Source organism: Cyprinus carpio, chromosome A18 (genome assembly GCF_018340385.1).
Source record: "Cyprinus carpio isolate SPL01 chromosome A18, ASM1834038v1, whole genome shotgun sequence".
In the NCBI taxonomy this organism is placed as follows: domain Eukaryota; kingdom Metazoa; phylum Chordata; class Actinopteri; order Cypriniformes; family Cyprinidae; genus Cyprinus; species Cyprinus carpio.
In genome coordinates this window covers 25,603,395-25,624,482 of record NC_056589.1, presented here as the reverse complement: position 1 = coordinate 25,624,482, position 21,088 = coordinate 25,603,395, and the positions used below count along the sequence as shown (strand labels likewise).

General features: G+C 33.9%; 2 protein-coding genes across 3 annotated transcripts; one reads left to right on the top strand and one right to left on the bottom strand.

Annotated features, from left to right (window-relative positions):
• The first annotated feature begins 76 nt into the window (after window positions 1-76).
• LOC109106348 (WASH complex subunit 1-like) lies at window positions 77-8,367 on the top strand. Its single transcript, XM_042775645.1, has 11 exons — window positions 77-183; window positions 778-918; window positions 3,013-3,124; window positions 3,487-3,633; window positions 4,633-4,769; window positions 4,861-4,996; window positions 5,086-5,293; window positions 5,861-6,034; window positions 6,527-6,685; window positions 7,815-7,883; window positions 7,966-8,367. Exons 1-11 carry the CDS (start codon window positions 176-178, stop codon window positions 8,112-8,114), a joined length of 1,440 nt encoding a protein of 479 aa, XP_042631579.1. The 5' UTR covers window positions 77-175; the 3' UTR covers window positions 8,115-8,367.
• A 969-nt stretch (window positions 8,368-9,336) lies between these two features.
• Window positions 9,337-19,709, bottom strand: LOC109105665 (DEAD/H (Asp-Glu-Ala-Asp/His) box helicase 11). 2 transcript variants are annotated; one of them, XM_019118931.2, is made up of 26 exons: window positions 19,253-19,709; window positions 18,963-19,175; window positions 18,218-18,304; window positions 17,859-17,995; window positions 17,741-17,792; window positions 17,547-17,654; window positions 16,715-16,802; window positions 16,404-16,612; window positions 16,176-16,328; window positions 16,046-16,092; window positions 15,418-15,497; window positions 15,282-15,323; window positions 15,120-15,187; window positions 14,295-14,333; window positions 14,087-14,213; window positions 13,872-13,991; window positions 13,680-13,792; window positions 13,435-13,507; window positions 13,240-13,343; window positions 12,597-12,746; window positions 12,457-12,525; window positions 12,255-12,355; window positions 11,134-11,218; window positions 10,988-11,063; window positions 10,617-10,771; window positions 9,337-9,563 (listed from the first exon to the last, which is right to left on the bottom strand). In XM_019118931.2, exons 1-26 carry the CDS (start codon window positions 19,406-19,408, stop codon window positions 9,528-9,530), a joined length of 2,688 nt encoding a protein of 895 aa, XP_018974476.2. In that variant the 5' UTR covers window positions 19,409-19,709; the 3' UTR covers window positions 9,337-9,527. The 2 variants fall into 2 exon arrangements, with proteins under 2 accessions (XP_018974476.2, XP_018974475.2); XM_019118930.2 differs by having other exon boundaries at window positions 13,872-14,000; window positions 19,253-19,705.
• Window positions 19,710-21,088: the final 1,379 nt, after the last annotated feature.

The following is a 21,088-nucleotide window of genomic DNA, read 5'->3' as shown; positions in this document are numbered from 1 at the left end:
ACTATTAATAAACATTTATGCTTTATTATTTTATTAACCTTTTATTTATTTTTTTTTATTTTTTACTGTTGTTACGCGCCGACGTTGGGGTCACGTGATCTGAGAGTGCGGAAGTTTCGTTTCTGAAAGATTGAGCGCCTTCGAGCAGCTTAACGTTTGTGCTTTTGACATATAAATGGTCAGGTAAAGTGTTTTCTTTCTGTTTTCATGGCGATATTTCAAAGATATTTCATAGGCATCCGTTTGAGTGTCTGGCCGCTGTGTTTTCTCCATCGGAGATAGAAGGAGGATCGCGTCGTGTAACTTTAGCCTATATCAAACGAAAATCAGTGTCTTAATCAGCTGGTTTGTTTCAGATAACGGTCCTATTATTATTAGAATCTCTTATTAAAGGGTTTGCATTGCGACACGCAACACAACAGTGTTATTTCAGCTTTACCCGACTCTGTGTGCGAGTCATCATGTGACTGTCATTCGGTTAAGCCTCAGTTCAGGCTGCAGCAGTGTTTCATGTTGCTGTATTAGATTAGAGTCTCTAGATTGGATCTAAATACCTTGACCCTAGATACTTGATCCAAAGGGTATGAAATTTTCAATTTCATACAGTGTCCAATGCATTATAAATAGTATGTGTGTTGACAACTTCAGTATTTGAATGTTATATTATCAGTACATATAACACCTTCAAAAACTAAAACAATATAACATAAAAAATCTCTATATATCACAAAATACACATACTCATATATTGATTCTTTGGTTTGTGTCTGTGTGTAGGATGACTCAGAAACGTTACCTGGAGGGACAGGTGTACTCTGTACCGCTCATCCAGCCGGATCTGAGGAGAGAAGAGGCTGTGCATCAGATCACTGATGCATTACAGTATCTGGAAATGATATCAACAGACATCTTTTCTAGGTAAACACACTTATACACAATAATTCTTAGTACATAGTGCTTTTGTGTAGATCAGAGATATAAAAGATCACAAGGCTAGATTCAATAATATTTACAAATTTAATATTATATTTAATATACAGTAGCGGTTCACACAAACATTATATGTGAATGCTACATTTTGAGTTGCTCATTCAGGTCTCAAAAATAAAGATTATATATATATATATATATATATAATATATTTTTTTTAAAAATAGATTTGATTTAAAATTAAATACAATTTATTTTAAATGTTTATTTATTTATTTATTTTTATGTTTACAGTTCATAACCAAACAATTATTCACTATATATCTTTTTTTTTTTTTTTTTAATAATCGAATGCTGAAAATTCAGCTTTGCATCAGAGAAATAGATTACATATTCAAATACATTAAAATAGAAAACAGGTTTTTTAAATTGTAATAATATTACTGTTTTTACTGTATTTTTGATCAAATAAATGCAGCCTTGATGAGCATAAGAGACGTTAAAATCTTATCAATCCCAAACAATATTTAAATAATTAGAATTAACAAAATTTCAATGAATAACACATAGCAAGTGCAAGGCATAAAAACACATGTACATGATGATCAACAAACATAAGATGCAGTGACGACGTGTGTGTATAAGGTAAGTGACAGCTCTGTCCACTGGCCCGAAAGCCCTGGGCCGTCCTTATTGTTGTGCCTGGCTACTGAAGGAGAGAGAATGAATAGACCGTGTCAAAATAACAAAGGAGAGAAACACAATGAAAGGTGTGTGTTTTGCATGAGATGCAGTTGTGAGGGAGTGAGTGCTCAAATTTGCTAATTTCAGCTGAACAGGCTGGAAAACCATCCACAGCGTTTCCATGACAACATGGCACGTAGGGGTCCAGGGAACATATTGTGTGTGTGTGTGTGTGGTGAAGCAGTGCGTTTCTAGGTCAGCTCCATTAAGCCTCTCTTTCCCCCCTTCTCTTTTAGTCATTCTTCTGTCATTTTACCCTGTTTCTAATAGAGGGTCTTTTCAGACAGTGTGTAGTGCCATAGGCTACACTGACTCAGAAGTGATGATAGGACTGTACACATGCACGATTACGCTCTCATTCCCACTGCATTTTGTTGATGTTTTCAGGCTGGTGTACTGTAGCTGCCTCCTGCAATCAAGGGATCTTTTTTCCTGTTTGTAATGTTTGTCCACAGAAACAGTGCAGAATGGACAAACAAAGGAGATACGTGGCTGGTAAACACTGACGGCTTACAATAGGTGTAATAAAAAGACATTATAATATCCAGCCAAAACACATGGCATTGGCATAGAGCCACCAAGGTCATAGTGTACGTGCTGTTTCATCTGCTATTAATGTGCTGCAGTACACCGTTATTCAGCATGTTGTTTGGAGAATGTTTTTGCAAGAAGTCTCTTGTGTTCATAAAGGCTGCATTTATTTGATAAAATACAGTAAAAACAGTAAAATTGTGAAATATTAATACAATTTAAAATAACTTTTTAATTTTTATTTTGAATATATTTTAAAATGTAATTTATTCCTGTGATGCAAAGCTGAATTTTCAGCATCATTACTGCAGTCTTCAGTGTCACATGATCATAGTTTGTGGAAACCATTATGCATTTTTTCAGGATTCTTTAAATAGAAAAATAAAAAGAACAGTATTTATATGAAATAAAATAATTTTTATGAAAAAACAAAACAATGATCCACTTATTCCTTATCGCTTATAGCAAATTAAACACAAAATTACTAAATTAAATGACTTAATGCAGTATTAACATACAGTAGAATTCATTTAGAAATGCCTGCAACAGAATGTGTTTAATTCTTTCTAAATGTCATAGGAAGATTAAAAAAATGTATTTTTTATTTGAAGATGAAATTGTCAGTGTTGAGGATGTAAAAATGAGTCAGGCATACTGGTTTAAGCAGGATTAATTATGAAACGTGTCAATCACCAATAAATTAGTTGAGAAAGGCCTGAATTTCAGATTACACTTTTGTGAAGTTCTGATCTAAATGTATTCACCTGTATTCTGCAGCTATAGTTTGCCTTGGTTTGGTTTTGACAGGGTGTCTCAGAGCGTGGAGAAGAACCGTGTACACCTTCAGTCCGTCACAGACCGGATCAAACTGGCTCAGGCCAGAGTCCAGAAGATCAAAGGAAGCAAGAAAGCCACAAAGGTGATGCAGATGATTCAGACACAGAGAATCTCACAGTCAGTCACAGTGTAGAAGAGAAACTGTTTCTGCAACAAATATTTGGAGTTGTAGGGTGGGCATAAGCTAATGGTTAAATCACATCAAGAAATGTCTGGGTAGTATTATGACTAAATAACAAAAATGAAAAATAAAATTCCCATTAATAAAATGAAGACAATTTTCAGTATCATTAAGATTTTTACTGCTCTACTGTTTGAACTGCTGTAATTTTGTTCTTATAATAATTGAACTGTAAGTCATTTTGTATTAAAGCACCAACTAAATGACTAATTAATAATTATTGCACAGTACTGAGTGGTTATATGTCTGATGTGTTTGTGTAGGTGTTCTCCAGTGCCAAATACCCCGCTCCAGAAAAACTGCAGGATTATTCGTCCATCTTTACAGGTGCAGTAGATCCCGCCTCCCAAAAGCGGCCTCGCTTTAAAGTTCAGAGCAAACTCCGCCCACTGGATGACAAGGCCCCACAGGTGAACAAATTTAGTCATCTGTCTTTCAGTTCATTCTCCTGCTCCTCCTCCTCTCTTCTCTGCTCACTTTCAAGTGTATATGGATCATATTTAGTTAAAAAATACATGATGTGAGAAAGTGAGAAAGAAAAAAATGAACATAATGAGAGGAAGTTAGCTCTTCAACTACAGGTGCAGATGTCTCTCCTCGTTTTATTCATTTTATTTAGCTTATTATTTTATTTTTTATTTAACAACATTTCAAACATGAATTAAATAAACATTTGTAGATATGTCTATTCATTTGTCTATTAAAAGGTGATTTATTTCCTAAAATCATAGTAACAGAATTGCTATTGTAATGTTACAATATCAACTCTGTTACCATGATTTTGTGGAAGACTAAAAGTGCCACTTACAAATAAAATGAAGGAATAAATGTAATAATAATAAAAAATAAAAAAGGAAATAAATATTTAAAAAAAATTGATTAATAGATAAACAGTTTTAAAATGTAGTTAAAATAATGACTACATCATTTTTTATTGAAAAGTTAAAATATTTAAATTAACATATTTAATAAATTGTTTTATTAAATAAAAAATTATAAAAAATTAAAATAAATTTTATAATAAAATTAAAATAATTTTTAAATGGCATTTAAAAATTTTAAATGTCACATCTTAAATTTCATTTTGATAAACTGTTGGCAGGTTGCTTTTCATTGTTGTTTTGTTATATGCTTTATGCATTTGCTTCATCCAAGTTGTAAATGTCACTGGACAGTTCACTTTGGAGGGAAACCAGCTTTTTAACTCAATTTTATCAGCCACACAAACACTTCACAATTGTTAATATTTGTGGATATTTGTGAAAATATCAGCATCAAATTCTCTTTATAAGAAGTTCTTTGTAGTTTCATGACTTTAAACATTAGGCTTGTAATGTCGGATTACAGTCTATCAACACACATTTATGTTAAAAATATTTAATGAAATGACCCACAAATGTGCTTGATAGGAGAAGCTGATGTATTTGCCAGTATGTGTCAACACTAAGAAGCGCTCTGAGGATGAGACAGAGGAGGGTTTGGGAAGTCTGCCGAGAAATGTCAACTCAGTCAGCTCCTTATTGCTGTTCAACACAACCGAGAACCTGTGAGTACACAAACACCTACACATATTAACTGAATGCTGCACTGCCGATGTAACCATGTAATCATTGCTGTGCGTGTTTGTGCATTTTCAGCTATAAGAAATATGTGTTTCTTGACCCTCTGGCGGGTGCCGTGACTAAAACACACACCACGTTAGAGACGGAAAAGGAAGATAAACCGTTTGATGCGCCGCTGTCGATCACCAAGAGAGAGCAGCTAGAGAGACAGGTGAGCTGTTCAATCACACCTATGATGAAGCGATGCGCTGAAAACAGGACGCAAGATCAGCTGATGTCTCTTTCGTGTTTTCTTCTCAGACCGCAGAGAACTATTTCTATGTGCCAGACCTGGGGCAAGTGCCTGAGATCGATGTGCCATCTTACCTGCCTGACTTACCTGGCATCGCTGATGACCTCATGTACAGCGCTGACCTCGGCCCAGGGTTCGCACCATCCGTTCCTGCCAGCAGCAGCATCCCTGAACTGCCTTCGTTTGGCATGGAGCACGATGAATCTAGCGGATCTGGTGGGATCATTATTTATTCTTTTTTTGAGAAATTAATGTATAATTATGTAATTTTGGAAAATATATCGTAATGTAATTATAAAATAAATCAGTATAAAAATATATATAATTTAGCAAATTATAAAAATACATGTAATTATTAGTGCTGTCAAATGATTAATCACGATTAATCGCATACGAAATAAAAGTTTTGTTTGCATAATATATGTATGCGTTCTGTGTATATTTATTATGTATATACAGTATAAATACACACACATACAGTATATATTTTGAAAATGTTTACATGTATTTACATGTTTGTTTATATTCATAAAATTTATATTATAAATAAATATATTTAATATATAAACAACATTTTTCTGAAATATATACATGCTATGTGTGTATTTATATGTACATAATATAAACAGCATGCATACATATATTATGTTAACAAAAACTTTTATTTTGGATGCGATTAATCGCGATTAATCATTTGACAGCACTAGTAATTATTTTTTATTTATAAACTTATAATGAATAAAAACATATAATATTATTCATAAATTGTTATTTGTTTTTAAGACTCTCATTTTAGGCTTGAGGCTCCGCCCCCTCCACCGCCTCCTCCTCCACCGGAGCCAACTCAAGTATCACTGCCGCCCCCTGGAGCTTCTCCAGCTCTGCCCCCTCCTCCCCCACCTCCACCTATCACAGCAGACAGCACTGATGGCATAGCAAGTCAAGCCCCTCCCACAGGTAAAAGATTCATTTTCAGAATTATTGACAGTCTTTTTAGCGATGGTTAAGTGTTCAAAAATCTTTTTTTGTCCACATACACTAACTTTCAGCTGATGGTAGCTAAGTCTCACTAAGGTTGCATTTATCTATTCACAAATACATTAAAAACAGTAATTCTGTATAATAATTGTTTATCTATTTTAATATATTTGAAAATTTAAGTTATTTCTATGATGCAAAGCTGAATTATCAGCAGCCATTACTCCAGTCTTCATTGTCACATGATGAATCATTCCTTAATATTATCAGTGTTAAACTATATTTTTGTGGAAACGGTGAAAAGGTTTTTTTTTTTTTCGTTTTTTTCAGGATTTTTTTGATGAATAGAATGTTCAGAAGAACAGCATTTATTTGAAATAGAAGCCTTTTGCTTACTTTAATGTATTCGTGCTGAATGAAAGAATTAATGTTAGTGTATGTCAGCCACTGTCTTTCGTGTTCATGTATCAGGTCTGGTGAAAGGGGCCCCTACTGAGGTGTTAAAGCCGTCGGACGGCCGAGCCAGTCTGCTGGAGTCAATCCGAAACGCCGGTGGTATCGGCAAAGCAAACCTCCGCAATGTAAAAGAGCGTAAGATGGAGAAGAAGAAACAGAAGGAACAAGAGCAAGGTCAGACGGCAGCAGTGTTTACACTCTGTACTGAAAGCATACTGCCAAACAGGGTCAATTAGAGGGTGTTAACATTAGCTAAACTGTTATTAGGGTAAGAAACTTGTTAGTAGTGTTTGCTAATGGTAGCATTAAAAAAATCAAGCTGTATGTAGAGACTTTGGACCAATAAGCAACATCCTAGTAGCCGCATAGGCTCACCCTGGCAACCATTCAGAATAGATGTAAAACTGTTCATGCAGTTATTTTGCGAGATGAACATATTATGTGCACAAGAGTATTCATTTTTAAAACTAGAGGAATTCACTGTGTTCCAGTGTCGCTGATATAAGGAAGAGCGATGTGGTATTTGGAAAGGTCAAAAGAGAAATTTACTTTCATTAAATCTGCCGTTAAGCCTTTTAAATCTGCTTGACATTTGCTCTGAAATCGACTGACTCTGGACTCACAAAGTCTCAGATATTTCAAATTCTTCATTGATATATTTTTGATGGATAAACTTTGTGGTCTTTTGAATTTGTCGACTCCGAGAGGTGATTTCTAATGATTTAGGACTTGGGTGAGAGTAAGTGCCACACTTAAGATTTGAAAGAATGCAATGTAATAATCTTTGCTACTTGTTATTCTCCTGAAAATAACTGCAGAAAACAACAAAGGCAAATTTTTTCATGTTTATCAAAGAAGTCTCTTATGCTTATCAAGACTGCATTTATTGATCCAAAATACAGAAAAAAAACAGTAATATTCATAAATATTATTACAATTATAAATTACTGTTTTCTGTTTGAGAATATTTCAAAATGTCATTTATTCCTGTGATGCAAAGCTTAATTTCCAGCATCATTAATGCAGTCTTCGGTGTCATGTGAACTTTCAGAAATCAGTCTAATATTCTGATTAACAAACATTTCTTATCAATATCTCTGTTGAAAACAGTTGTGCTGCTTAATATTTTTGTAGAAACTGTGATACATTTCTTTCAGGATTCATTGATCATTAGAATTCTTTAGTAACGTTATAATTTCTGCACCTTCACTTTTGATAAATTTATTGCATCCTTGTAGGTTAATATTCATTAAAAACAAAAACATTTTCACGTTACATAACCTAACAGTTGTGTTTTTTCCAGTTGGGGCAGCGGTGAGCGGTGGAGACCTGATGTCTGACCTCTTTAATAAATTGGCCATGCGCAGGAAAGGTGCATTTGAAACCTTCGTTTTAGCCTCAGTCTGTGTGTTTTCTTCCTACCTGATGCATTTTTCATTGTGAATATTTGAAAGGGATTTCTGGCAAGGGCCCAGCGGGCGGAGACTCATCTGAAGCACCTGCCAACTCCGGTGGCGCGTTCGCGCGGATGTCAGATGTGATCCCGCCCCTTCCAGCGCCACTGCAACCCACTGCAGACGATGAAGGTGATTGGGAGGCGTAACCATGGCGACTCAGAGTTGAGTGCGAAACTCAAGATTAGAGAGTTGAAGAAATCCTCATAGACGGGGTCTGGAGATAGTGTCTCTCCAAGGAGAGCTGTGGAGTGTTGAGTGAGACGTTTGGTCTCTTGTTTTGTATCCTGAAGGTCAGTGAATTAACAAAAGTGTAAGAGGATGTGTTCTATATGTCATTAAAACCTTTATAGTCTGAAAGATTATATTATTAAAGTCAACGTGACATCTAAATGCACACTATTTACATTCTTCATTCACATTTTGTTCATCTGTGCTTGATTCATCAGTGCAAATTATTTCAAAATTTTGAAAATGTAATCTTTCAAGCAAATGTAACTAATGTTTTTTATAATATTATATATTATATAATACTACAATAATAGTATTATATTGTAAAATAAAAACAAATCTATATCAAGTAAATTTTACAGAACAATAAAAAATTACAGTATTAATAAATAATAGTATTATTTCTTATTTTCTTGGCTTTCAAATGTTAAATAATAGAGCTTTAATTTGGCAAAATATCATTAAAAAAAATACAAAAATCCATATAAATATGGAAAAATCCCATCCCTGATGCATACTGTACATAATGTGCATAGAATTCCTAGATGAGCTACGGTATGCAGCTATCCCACAATGCAATGTGCTTGACTAGACCTTCCATTTCCACTATGATGAATGAACTGGAAGTTCAGACATAACAAAAGCTAAGACATTTTAACAAAAATTTGGATTGCAAAAGTCAACATGACTCTAAATTCAGCCTGTCTGCATACTCTGATCATTTATGCATGATTTATTAAAAATTTCAAGATGCATGTAATCTTCCATCAAAATCTGATGTCATCTCATCCACACAAGTGCTTGGTTCACGTTACCCACTTTAAATCTCACATTATGGTTGTTTTATGTTGACTTTAATAATTAATTGCACTTTTTAATGAAAATTTTTCACTACTCATGCACATTCAAAATAATGTGACAAGTTCATGGTGAAATAACTAATGTTCCATTAAGGAAGAAAAGATTTTGAAAATATGATGTATTTTTTTATATATATTTTGTGTTTTACATGCTCTAAAACATCTCTGGTATTAGTAGCTTTAGTACAGACAATAAACTCTAATCTACTATGATTGTTGTAGCCCTTCCGAGCAAGTCTTTTGGCTTCACGTTTTGCATTACAAACACAGAAACCAATCATCTTGTAAACAGTCAGCTTTAATTTAACAAAAGTCAAGAACCGAACCAAAAAACACATGCTGAAACACAGAACCTGAGGACAGAGGCAGCAGAACTCCGCTTCAATAATTCACAAGGCCAGTGTAGTCAAACAAACATCCATAATGCAGGACACACTGTAGTATTTGTACACAGCCCTGTCGATTTGAGCCTCAGAGCGGCGGTCTCTGTCGCTTCTCCAGGAAGAACTGCAGAATCAAATACAGGATCAGACAGGGAGCATATGGCTAACAAATCATCCTCATCCTGTCATCCTTCACTTCCTGTCATTAGAACAGACCTGCTTACAGAGAGCACAGCTGGAGAACGTCTGTCTCATTAAAAGACACGCACACAAGCTCTCACTCACACTTCACATGCTCCTGTCTATCACAGTGACATCCTGTCTATTATTTTAGAAATGAAGCTGACTGCATCAGGCAAGTGATCAGCTAAAGATAGAGAAATTAAAATTATGATCATTTTAAATGATAAATTATATAATAATTTATCAAATAAATTTTTCATGTAAAAAATTAAATCAATAAATGCACATTATATACAGTATGCATCAGGGATTTGATTTTTCCATTATTGAATTTTTGTATTTTGTAAGCGGTTTTCTGCCATAATTTGAAAGATTTGAAAGAAAATAAATAACGACTATCATAAATATTAGCATTTAAATTTTTCTGTTGTTGTTTAAAATAATTATTATTCTTATTAAGTGTTTTTTTATTTTACAGAACAGAAAAATTACAGTATTAATAGTTATGACTATCTTTATTTCTTTGATTACAAATGTTGTTTATTTTCACGGAAAACCATTTACAAAATACAAAAATTCATATAAAAAAAATACGAAAATCCATATACTGTAAATATGGAAAAATCCCATCCTTGATGCATAATGTACATAGTATGCATAGAATTCCTGGATGAACTACAGTGTACAGCAGAGCACATGGTATCCCACAATGCAATGTGCTTGACTTGACCTTCCATCTCCACTGAATGAGCTGGAAGTGATATCAACTGCAATTTGAATTTTATTGAGTTAAATTTTCAAGTATTAAGACATTTTAACAAAAACTGGATTGAAAATGCCAAATATTCATTTCTGATATAACAGGACACTTGCTGTATAAACATAAAAAATCATTTGACCACAGTACTACTGTTTGAAAGTGTGGCATGCTGTTTCATGTACAGTTTTAAAAAAAAGTAGGCAGTACATAATTCATACTGCACAGTACGCTTACCCTCCTGACGCTGGCGAAGGCGGGACCAAATGTTGTGTGCGTGTGCGTGCTGGATCGAATCCATTCTGGAAGTTTCTGCAGCGTGCCTGATCGGGCGTACCGGTGGTCACACAGCACAATACATGCATAATCACCACGGTGACGGATCGCACGACCTGTGTGCGGTGAAGAGGCCAAAACAGTGAGAAACTGAGATTTACTCCACTATTACACATCTCAAAGTCTGTTAGAAAGCAGATTGCATACTAGTCTTATAAAGAATAAATAATAGATGAACTTTACTAGTATGCCATTCTAAAATCAGACAATCTGCATTTGTTTACTTTTTGTTAAACACAGCACTGAACTACAGGAGTACTGGCTCCACCTACCAATAGATTGATTGACAGCTTTCATGCACAGATTCTCAATCAGTGCCTTCCCAGGACTTTTACCACCAATGTGAGGCTGAAACAGATGGGAGAGAGTTAGAAACGGCAGGTTTGTCCCATATGCACCATCCTTTATTAAGTCTCACCATGTGCTTGTCCAGGTAAGCCATCTTCTCCTGAAGCTCTGGTGACTTTATGTTGGGATACGGCATTCCGACCATAACAATACATCTAAACAAAAGCACACATGCAAAATGATTCAAAATAATACCCTATTACATGCTGTGCAGAATGCACTAAATGTATAAAAAAAACTGCATTATTTTAGTATAATTAATATAGTATTTAGTAATATTAGTAGTAGTTTTATAATATCCATTTATTTTAGTTAGTTTTAGTTTTTTTTCCATTTTAATTTTTATTTAAATTTTAGTTTATTTTCATTATTTTTTTTTCATGTTAGTACTTAGAACAAACAAAAATACTAAAACGCTGAATTAAATTGATATAAAATAAGCTCCATTTTAAAATTTTAGTATCATTACTATATTATGAATTTAAAAAAATAATTTTAAATTTTATCTTGGTTTAAATTTTAGTCATTTTGTTGGGTTATTTGGTAACACTTTACAATACGTTTCAATTAGTTAATGTATTCATTAACATGAACAATACATTCATTACGGTATTTATTCATCTTTGTTAGTTAATTAATGAAAATACAGTTCACTGTTAATTCATACTGCATTATCTAATGTTAACAAGCACAAATTTTGATTTCAATAATGCTTTAGTAAATGTTGAAATCAACATTAACTAAGATTAATAAATGCTGTAGAAGTATTGTTCATTCTTAGTTAACTAAAGTATTTAACTAATGAACCTTAATGTAAAGTGTTACCGTTTTTTGATTGACGGGTTTTATTTTTTGTAGTTTTTATTTTAGTTTTAGTTCCGTTATTTTCATTGTTTGTTTTTTTAGTTTTAGTAATTTTAGTATTTCAGCTTAAACAAAAAATGGAAATGTTGCAACCACTCGAGATAATTTTCATATAATTAATTGAAATTAGTATAAATATATATATATTTTTAAATAGTTTCAATTAATAAAAATAATAGTATTATATATGCAATAAAACATCCTATATTGTTGTCATGTAGTAGTGTGCTTCATTGTATATGGCACATTTTGTGGTATTTATGCATACTGCTTACAGTATACATACTGTAAAAATAGCATGGCATGCTATAATGAACACAGTTTTACCTGCCCAGGTCATCAGAGAAGTTGATTCCTTCACTCATTTTCCCTCCCACTACAGAGAATAGCAGCGCCCCTGTCTGGCCACTTCCGGCATTACTGCAGCGCTGCATTAACGTAACAAACCATAACATGTCATTAACTGTAGATATAAACAGCCAGACCTGCTCTAATTTACTTTTTAGTATAGTAATATTCACAAACACACCTGTATACACTTGGAATAGTCACTGAGCACTTGCTCAACCTGACTGGCTTTTTTGGGCTCCTGGAAAATCTGAAACACACAAAGAGCCTCTTAATTTGAGTATAAACTGACTTGACATGATAGTACCGGCGTTTGTGTACCTTCTTCTTGGACTGGAGCCGCTGAAGGATGCCAGTACTCTCCCAGTGTCCCAGAATCCTCTTCTCATATTCGTAGGAGGGGAAGAAACAGACCACGCCCCCCGGCACTATGTTACAAAGGTTTGAGAGAACACGGCCCGTCTCCTCCATCTGATATAGAGAACAGATATGAAGATCATGCAGAACATATTTTGGGGTTATTTACATTTTTTTTCTAATCTACTTTCAAATCTTTTTTGAAAGAAGTCTCTTATGCTCACCAAGGCTGCATTTATTTGATCAAAATACAGTAAAAACAGTAATATTGTGAAATATTATTACAACTTCAAATCACTCTTTTCAATTTCAGTTTGACTTTATATCTTCATTTTGCATTTCAAATAAATGTATCTTGATTTAAAGATGTTTAGATATTTGAACTGGAAAACAAGACAAAAATTGTAGTGAATGCAACATTTAATGCCATGACTATGAATTTAAGACTTTCTGCTCCAATTTAAGAGCTTTTAAGGCCTTTTAATGACAAATTAAGACTTTTTAAGATATAAATTGTAAGTGTACAACTGATGATACTTTGTAGCCATAATGTTGTGTTTGCATGCAACCATCTGTGGTAGTTTTAATTTGCTCTTGTAAGTTTTACCATCTGTGGTGTGTCTCTAGTTTGAAAAGTGAACTCCAACTGTTGTCCTGAGGGGCCCGCGCTAAGGACTATGGGTAGGATGTTCACAGGGGGTATGACGTGACCTGAAGCCATTATGCAAGAGTTACACACACAATCAGCAATACTGCAAAAGATGAACTGCAAGATGAAATATGCGCAATAACGTAAACTCACCACATGAGAACTCTAAAATACGGTCTTCTGTGACCCCGGCGGAAAATAGAAGCTGCTCTTTAAAATCAGCAACCTGCAAAGCATAAACACAAAATCAGTCTTGCTCTCAGCACGCTATTCTACACTCTGAAAGTCTTTAAAATGTCCGTTTAAGGTTATATAACTGAGACAGCTGTGTCACTGTGTCCAATAATGCCTGTGAAGTTTGTGTGTGTGTGTGTGTGTGTGTGTGTGTGAGAGCTGACGGGCTGCATGGTTCCCCCGGCGATGATCACGGCCCTGCACTCCTGGACGATCTGTGCGAAGTGGACTGCGGCGTTCAGCAAGAGAAACTTCAGACTGCTCTGAGAAAGACATTCTGGAGGAAGAACGGAGAACTATGTGTGAGAGGACAGTTTCATGTTTATCTCTGTGCATGTGATAGAATCCTCACTAACCCTGCCTTTGTATCATGACTCGTCCATCTTTGTTGGAGTTAGTGAGGGCAAACAGGAAACTTTCAACCAGCATCATTGGAGAAGCCATGATTGGTTTGTCTTCTACTGCCATCTGCTGCTCTGAAACATCTAGAACATCAAATCCACACTGACTGCTTCTCTGTGTAAAACCAGGGCGAATGAGGAAGTACATGCTGACTGAGACCGGACTGTACCTGTAGGTTTGTTCTGAAGCGTCTGCAGGAAGCGTCCGAGTCCTTCTGTGCGACGGTTCTCTTTGTTCTTAGATCCGGAGTGTGTGTTTACACCACTGCCTTCGTATTTCTCCACAAATCCACACAGCTACACACGAGACACGGATCATCAGTGTGTGTTTGTGTGAATTTTTTTTAAATAGAGTCATAAATGTGTTCTCATACTCACCTTATGGCTGATCATGCTCTTCTCGAAATATTTCTGAACTTCAAAAGACAGATTAATCCACATTAAGAACTCTACCAATGTCAAATTCGACAAAAAACAATAATAATAATAATAATGCATTTTAATTATAATTAATACTAATATACATACTAATAAATGTATTAACATATATACTAACTGTATATATAAAACCCAAATGAGAATGCTACATTGGTAGCTGTCTGAAATAAGTTTTAGATAAATTACTAAAACTGAAATAAAAAATTAATTAAAGTTAATTGTGCATTTTAAAAACTAAAAAAGAATTTAAAAAAAATTCAACTGAAAAATAAAAATATAAAAATAATAATATAATAGTAAATTATACTGTATAGTATTTAAAAAAAAAAAAAAAAAAAAAAATATATATATATATATATATATATATATATATATAATATATATTATAATAATTAAGAATAGTAGTAAGTGAAGTTGGTGCAGTGTTGTTATTGTCAACAAAAACGAAAACTATAAAAAATATTTTTTGTTAATTGAAATAAAGCTGAAATAAAATAAAATACAAATATTACATGAAAAACAAAAACTTAAAAAACCCAAATGAGAATGAGAAATGTTGCACTGCTCGCTATCTGAAATAAAATAAGTTGAATTACTAAAATTGCTAAAACTAAAACTGAACTAAAATAAATTCAAGCTAAATAGAAATATTAAACAAAAAAATAAAAATTGAATTCAACTGAAATATTAAGTTATAAAAATAAAAGCTAATTAAAAAATATTAATAAATATAATAATATATAAATAATATGGAGTCTGTAGTACCTTAAAAAGGTTTATGTTATCAACTTGAGCCTTGAATAGGAAATCGTTGATAGTCAGCAGCTCGCTTCCTGTTGTGTTAAAAATTCAAAATCAAAAGAACTTCATAAAGAAAAAAAAAAAAACACTTAGGATGAACTTTTCGTGCGGGTTGTGTTTGTTTACCTGGTTGGCAGGACTGAGTGTTCGGATTCTGACCCACTTTACCTGTTTACAGGAAACCACAGCAATAAATCAGCTAGATAAAATGAGATGGAACAAGATAAAATACACAAACAAAACAATATATCACACATCTGACCTCCAAGTGTGCGCACAAGGCCCTCCAGCACAAAGAGGATCTGTTTAATGTACATCAGATTTTTGGCCTTCAGTCGACTTCTGCAACCAAAAAACACTGATATTTACATGAAATCCCAATGATAATATGACCTAATGTCTAAAAACATTACTTTAAGTAGCTAGCAGACTTAAATTTCACTTTGAATGAACTTTTATGTTTTTCCTCTTTTCACGCTCGACAGCATAATAATAATAAATGTTTCTTGAGCAGCAAATCAGCATCTTAGTATGATTTCTGAAGGATCATGTGACACTGAAGACTGGAGTAATAATGCTGACAATTCAGCTTTACATCACAGGAAAAAATTTGATTTTAAAATATATTACAACAAAAAAATAGTTATTTTAAATTGTAATGATATTTCACAATATTACTGTTTTGAATGCATTTTTAAAACAAGCTTCGGTAGCACAAGAGACTTTCATCAGATCGATTTATTTTCATTGTGTGAACATTCTGCAAAAGTTCTCCTTTAGTGTTCCACAGAATAAGAAAGTCATAAGGGTTTGGAACAACTTGAGGGTGAGTAAATAATAAACTTTACCCTAAATTCGATGTACAGACTGTTTGAAATGTGTGTTTTTACCTGTAGCGCTCACAGTACTGAGAGAGCTGTGAATGAGCCCTGCAGAACTGAAACATAACAAACACACATCAGTTAACTAGTCTGATCAGACTACACTAGATCTGATCAGTGAGTCTGTGTGTCCGTGCACCTGTGCTCCGCTGATTTCTGCACTGTGTATGGCTGAGATGGTGTCAGTCAGATTATGAGCCTCATCTATAATCACAATCTGATCCTTTAGTTTGATCCCAGATGCTTTACGGGTGGAAGCATGGAGCAGCGACTGATACGGCAACACCACCACCTGAGAAAGAGAGAAGAGATTGAATGCACAAGGTTGTATATGAGTGAGAGTGTGTTGCATGAGGCGTGTGTGTACCTGTGCTGCAGGTATGGCCATTCGTGTGCTGTAGTAAGGACACGTGTGTGTCTCCCGGCCGTGCTGCAGGAGCTGCTCCACATCTCGCACCTTTACCAGCACCTCGTCCCTCATCGCCATCAAATTTTCAAAACCCGAGAAGGGACAAGTTGCCTTGGCAACACCGCGGCGACGTTTCGTCTCAGAGTCTGACGCCTTTTCTTGTTTCTCTGCAGATGGAGGTCAAAACTCCAACATTGAGCTCATGTCATTATGTAATCATTGGGTCGTTTTAATTAAGAATTGGCAGAGACTGTGTTGACGTTTCTGACCGTGTTTGTTTTTCTGCATTTCTAAACAGCGGTCGTTCATCATTTGGACGTTTCCGAGCCGGACGACCTCTGGATTAATGCACAGGTTCTATAAATGACAAAATGATACATCATCTAATTGCCCCTTTATGGATGCATAATAATTCATTGTTGAAAATTGGCCTAGCATTGTGGCAGCACTCATTTTCTACAAAAATCTACAATTTTAAAACATGTAAAAGTATAATTCTTGTTATAGACACTCATGATAAAATTGTTTTATATCATATAAAATATCATATCATTATATACTACTGTTGAAAAGTTTGGGCTCAGTAAGAAATTAATACTTTTTTTCAGCAAGGATGCATTTTTTTTAATGCTACAAAATATTTATTTTTCAAATAAACGCTGTTCTTTTAAACTTTCTATTTATCAAAAAATCCTAAAAAAAAAAAAAAAGTTTCCATAAAACTATTAATTAGCACAACTGTTTTCAACATTGATAATAATAATACATTTTTCTTGAGCAGCAAATCAGCATATCAGAATGATTTCTGAAGGATCCTGTGACACTGAAGACTGGAGTAATGATGCTGAAAATTCAGCTTTTAAAATATATTACAATAGAAAACCTTTTATTTTTTTGTAGTTTAATAATATTAAACAATATTACTGTTCTTACTGTATTTTTGATTAAATAAGCGCAGTCTTGTTGAGTCTAAGAGTCTAATTTCAGAAACATTAAAAGACCCCAAACTTTTAAACTGTGGTATATGCATAGTTATTATTAAAATGTTTTTAATTAATAGTGATAAAAGAATTACAATAACAATTCAGTGGGCATCTTTACCTGTCTGGAGCCCAGGTTAACCAAGCGAACAGCAGCCCCGTATGGACTCTTCTGCACCTCGTGCACAAACTGAGCCAGCTGAGAGTGAGTTCGGCTACAGTAATAAATCTAAAGATGTAAAAAAAAAAAAAACATTGTTAAACATGCACAAACACCTTGTTCACTAATGCAGGGTGGAAAGTTTAAACATGCACCTTAGTGACATGATCCTCCTCTAGATCTTCATCATCGTCCTCATCACACACCCTGTGGAGAAAACCCTATGAGAAATCAAGGCTGGAAAAGACACACAAACTCATGCACAATCAATACCTGCTCTTGGGCGTGGCTTCATCATCACTCTCATATTCTGCTACAATAAGCCCCTCCTCCTCTGGATTGAGTGTCTCTGACTCCGCCCCCTCTCTGCTCAGCTGCAGTAATTTCACAGCCTCATCATCTTCGCTGGCCTGTTAAAAGTAAAATAAGCAACCTGATACTTTACTGGGTAAATGCAATGTCTGCATGAGCTCCTAGAATAGCAGATCCACACAGCTCCTAGACACACAAATCCACACAATATTCTTTCTTCATTTTGTATCTTATTTTAAATGTTTCTAAATCATAAAACCTTGTTTATTTCCAGGTATCACTGATTTAAAAATCCCAGATTCCACTGCTCATGCACTCACTTTTCTCTTCATGGCATATCTGAGCTGGGCATTGTGACGGATCATCTCCAATCTTTCCTCTCGCTTCTTCCGTTTCAGCTCTTCATCCTGAATGAAATTGAGGACAAGCATGATTTTTTTCTAAACCACTTAGACAGGGGTTTCCACTTTTTATAAATATTATAAATATATGATAATCCTAGTGCAAAGGACCCCCATCCTAAAATTTAAAAAGGAGCTTGATATTTTAATATATATATAAAGACACAATTTATAAATAATTAAATTAAATAGTATTTGTAAAATATTTAGTTTTTTTTTAATTGCATTATTACATTTTTCTACTTTCTATAGTACTATACAGCTAGATGTAATATTTATTTATTAGATTTTTTGTGTTTTAAAACATTTTTAACCAAATTATTTATTTATTTATTTTTAATTTATTTGTAATTTTCGTCTTTGTAAAGACCATATTTCTAAAATAAAATGAAATAAAATATTATTTGGATTTTTTTAATTTATTTTTTTACATTATTACAATTTTCTGCTCACTACTGTTAGATGTATTATTTATTAGTTTATATTATTTTTTTTTAAGCATTTTTGTTTATTTTAATATAGAAATTCATTTTATTTATTTGTATTTATTGTAGGTTTCCACTTTTATCACTTTTCTTGCACTACCTATGCCCCAGGTTGAAAATCCTGCTTAGAAACACACGACTTGATCTGATGAACAGTAAAAGGCACATGATTCTCATACCTTTAACTTGTTCACCATGTCTCTCTCTGCTTTCTTCTGCACAAACTCAGACACCCAGTCTGGCTCTGATGGTTGGCTGGTGCTGTTCTCCTCCTTCACAGCATCACACTTCTTCTCCGGTCCATCCAGAAGTCTAGCAGCCTCCAGTTTCTTCTGCTCCTCGTAGTCCCTCAGCCATGTCAGTGCACCACATATCAGACTCAGAGACTTTCCCTGCAGGATAAAACACACGACAGCTCAAACATCCACCGTCCTCTCACCTGAGAAAGCGAGATGAAGCGTAGACTGACCGTGCCAGTGGGACTCTCGAATATACCGACTTTCCCCTGATCCAGAGCAGTGTAAAGGGCCTCCATGAAGCTCTCCTGGATGGTGTAGGGCTGGAAAGGGAAAGGAAACCGACTGCTCCTGCTCTCCATGATCAGGCCAGACTCAGACTGCTGCATACAACACACAGACTGAACTTGGCCGAGTTAACGTTACAGACTGACAAAAAAAATCCATATCCATATATAAATCGGTCGCTTTTCCCGTGTAATTATATTGACATCACAGATGGCTGTAAAGAAATATCACATGTAATTTAACATCAAAGAAAAACTCGTTCTGACAGCGTAAACTTCCTCGAACGAACGCGCCAGTCTTCTGCTCCAGCCAATGAAAACGTCGCAGAGGATAGGGACCCGCATCAAATCTCACTCTTTCATGAAAAACGAAATCAGAAACTCCAGCTTTTCACCCTTTCTAGAAAGTTCTCTGTTGATTTCCAAGAACTATCATTCTTTTATTGAAACATCAGAATTTTTTTCTGTTTGTTTAATATTTATATTGTATTTATTATGTTTTATTGTATTTCATGATATCTTTCTCTTGTTAATTTAATTTGATCTATTATAGTATTGATTCATATTTGAATTAGCTTTTAACTTTTAAGGTTTCATTTAACTTTTTTGTATGAGTTTTAATAAATTTATGTGCTTTTGTCTTATTTGTTTTTATATTTCTATTACCTTTATTTTTTTAAGTTTTAATTTTTATAATTTACATTTATAATTTAACCCCTTAACTGTCACCCCCCATTTTTTTAAATAGGCATTAAAGTGCACTATCCAAACTTAAATTGTTGTATTTTATGAACACTTTGGAATATAGACCTAAGGTTGGTCTCTTTTTTAAAGAAGAAAATTAGCAGATTTTGGCTAAAGTTGAATTTTTTCAAAAAAATTAAAGTATCAAACAGTTATAGAAGTTTAAATGTACTGTAAATAAATGTGCTATCTTAATTTTATTTTAATTTATTTATTATCTATTTTACATAACAGGTTTTACTCTAAAAATTTGTATAAAAATTAAAGCCTTGTGTCTAAATAAGTTATGTTCCAAATTTGAATTGATATGAAAAAAAAAATTGTGGTTTCCTGTGAGATTTTATTTAGGGCGTCATACCACAAACAGCCACTGGGAGCCATCAAAACTCCTCTGAATTTTGTTTAATGAATTTTTCCCTAGATTTCTCTGTCAATTTTACTTCAATGCTCAAAATAACCAACAAATATGGAATCCTGAAACTCAGACCTTTCCAAGTATGTTTGTTGCCAAGATTATAAAAAGTTTTGATTCTAAAAGACCGTAATGCATTTTGTAATATGACACTTGACACTGCCCACTAAGGGGGGAGGATACCGCCATAAGATTTTAAAGTACCATTTCCATGGTAACGCAATGTCCGATTTCAAAATGGTTTTCACAGGATAATCTTGGGCTTCTAAGCTTTCAAATGATATATAATTTATTATGATTACTAACAGATTTTATAGAGAAAAAGGACAACAAAAAAAAGAAATACAAGCGTCCCACAGGTGGGACGGTGACAGTTAAGGGGTTAAGTATTATTACATTTTTAACTAGTCTTAGTCAACCGTATACAGCACTACTTTCATGAATGTAATCTGTTGATTTTCACTATCTATCTATCTATCTATCTATCTATCTATCTATCTATCTATCTCCTTTAATTCTGTCAATATAAATACATATACATATTTTAATATAAGACATATTTTAGTTTAGTTTAAATGCATTTATTAACTTTTTTTTTAAAGTGTGCAGTTTAAAATATTAGTGTG

Coding starts and splice junctions, on each gene's coding strand:
- LOC109106348 (XM_042775645.1), top strand. Junction 4,997..5,085: donor GAGAGCAGCTAGAGAGACAG/GTGAGCTGTTCA, acceptor TTTTCTTCTCAG/ACCGCAGAGAACTATTTCTA. Junction 7,884..7,965: donor ATTGGCCATGCGCAGGAAAG/GTGCATTTGAAA, acceptor AATATTTGAAAG/GGATTTCTGGCAAGGGCCCA.
- LOC109105665 (XM_019118930.2), bottom strand. CDS start 19,408: ATGCAGCAGTCTGAGTCTGGCCTGATCATGGAGAGCAGGAGCAGTCGG. Junction 17,793..17,858: donor GAAGCCACGCCCAAGAGCAG/GTATTGATTGTG, acceptor TTTTCTCCACAG/GGTGTGTGATGAGGACGATG. Junction 12,526..12,596: donor GGCTCCAGTCCAAGAAGAAG/GTACACAAACGC, acceptor TGTGTGTTTCAG/ATTTTCCAGGAGCCCAAAAA.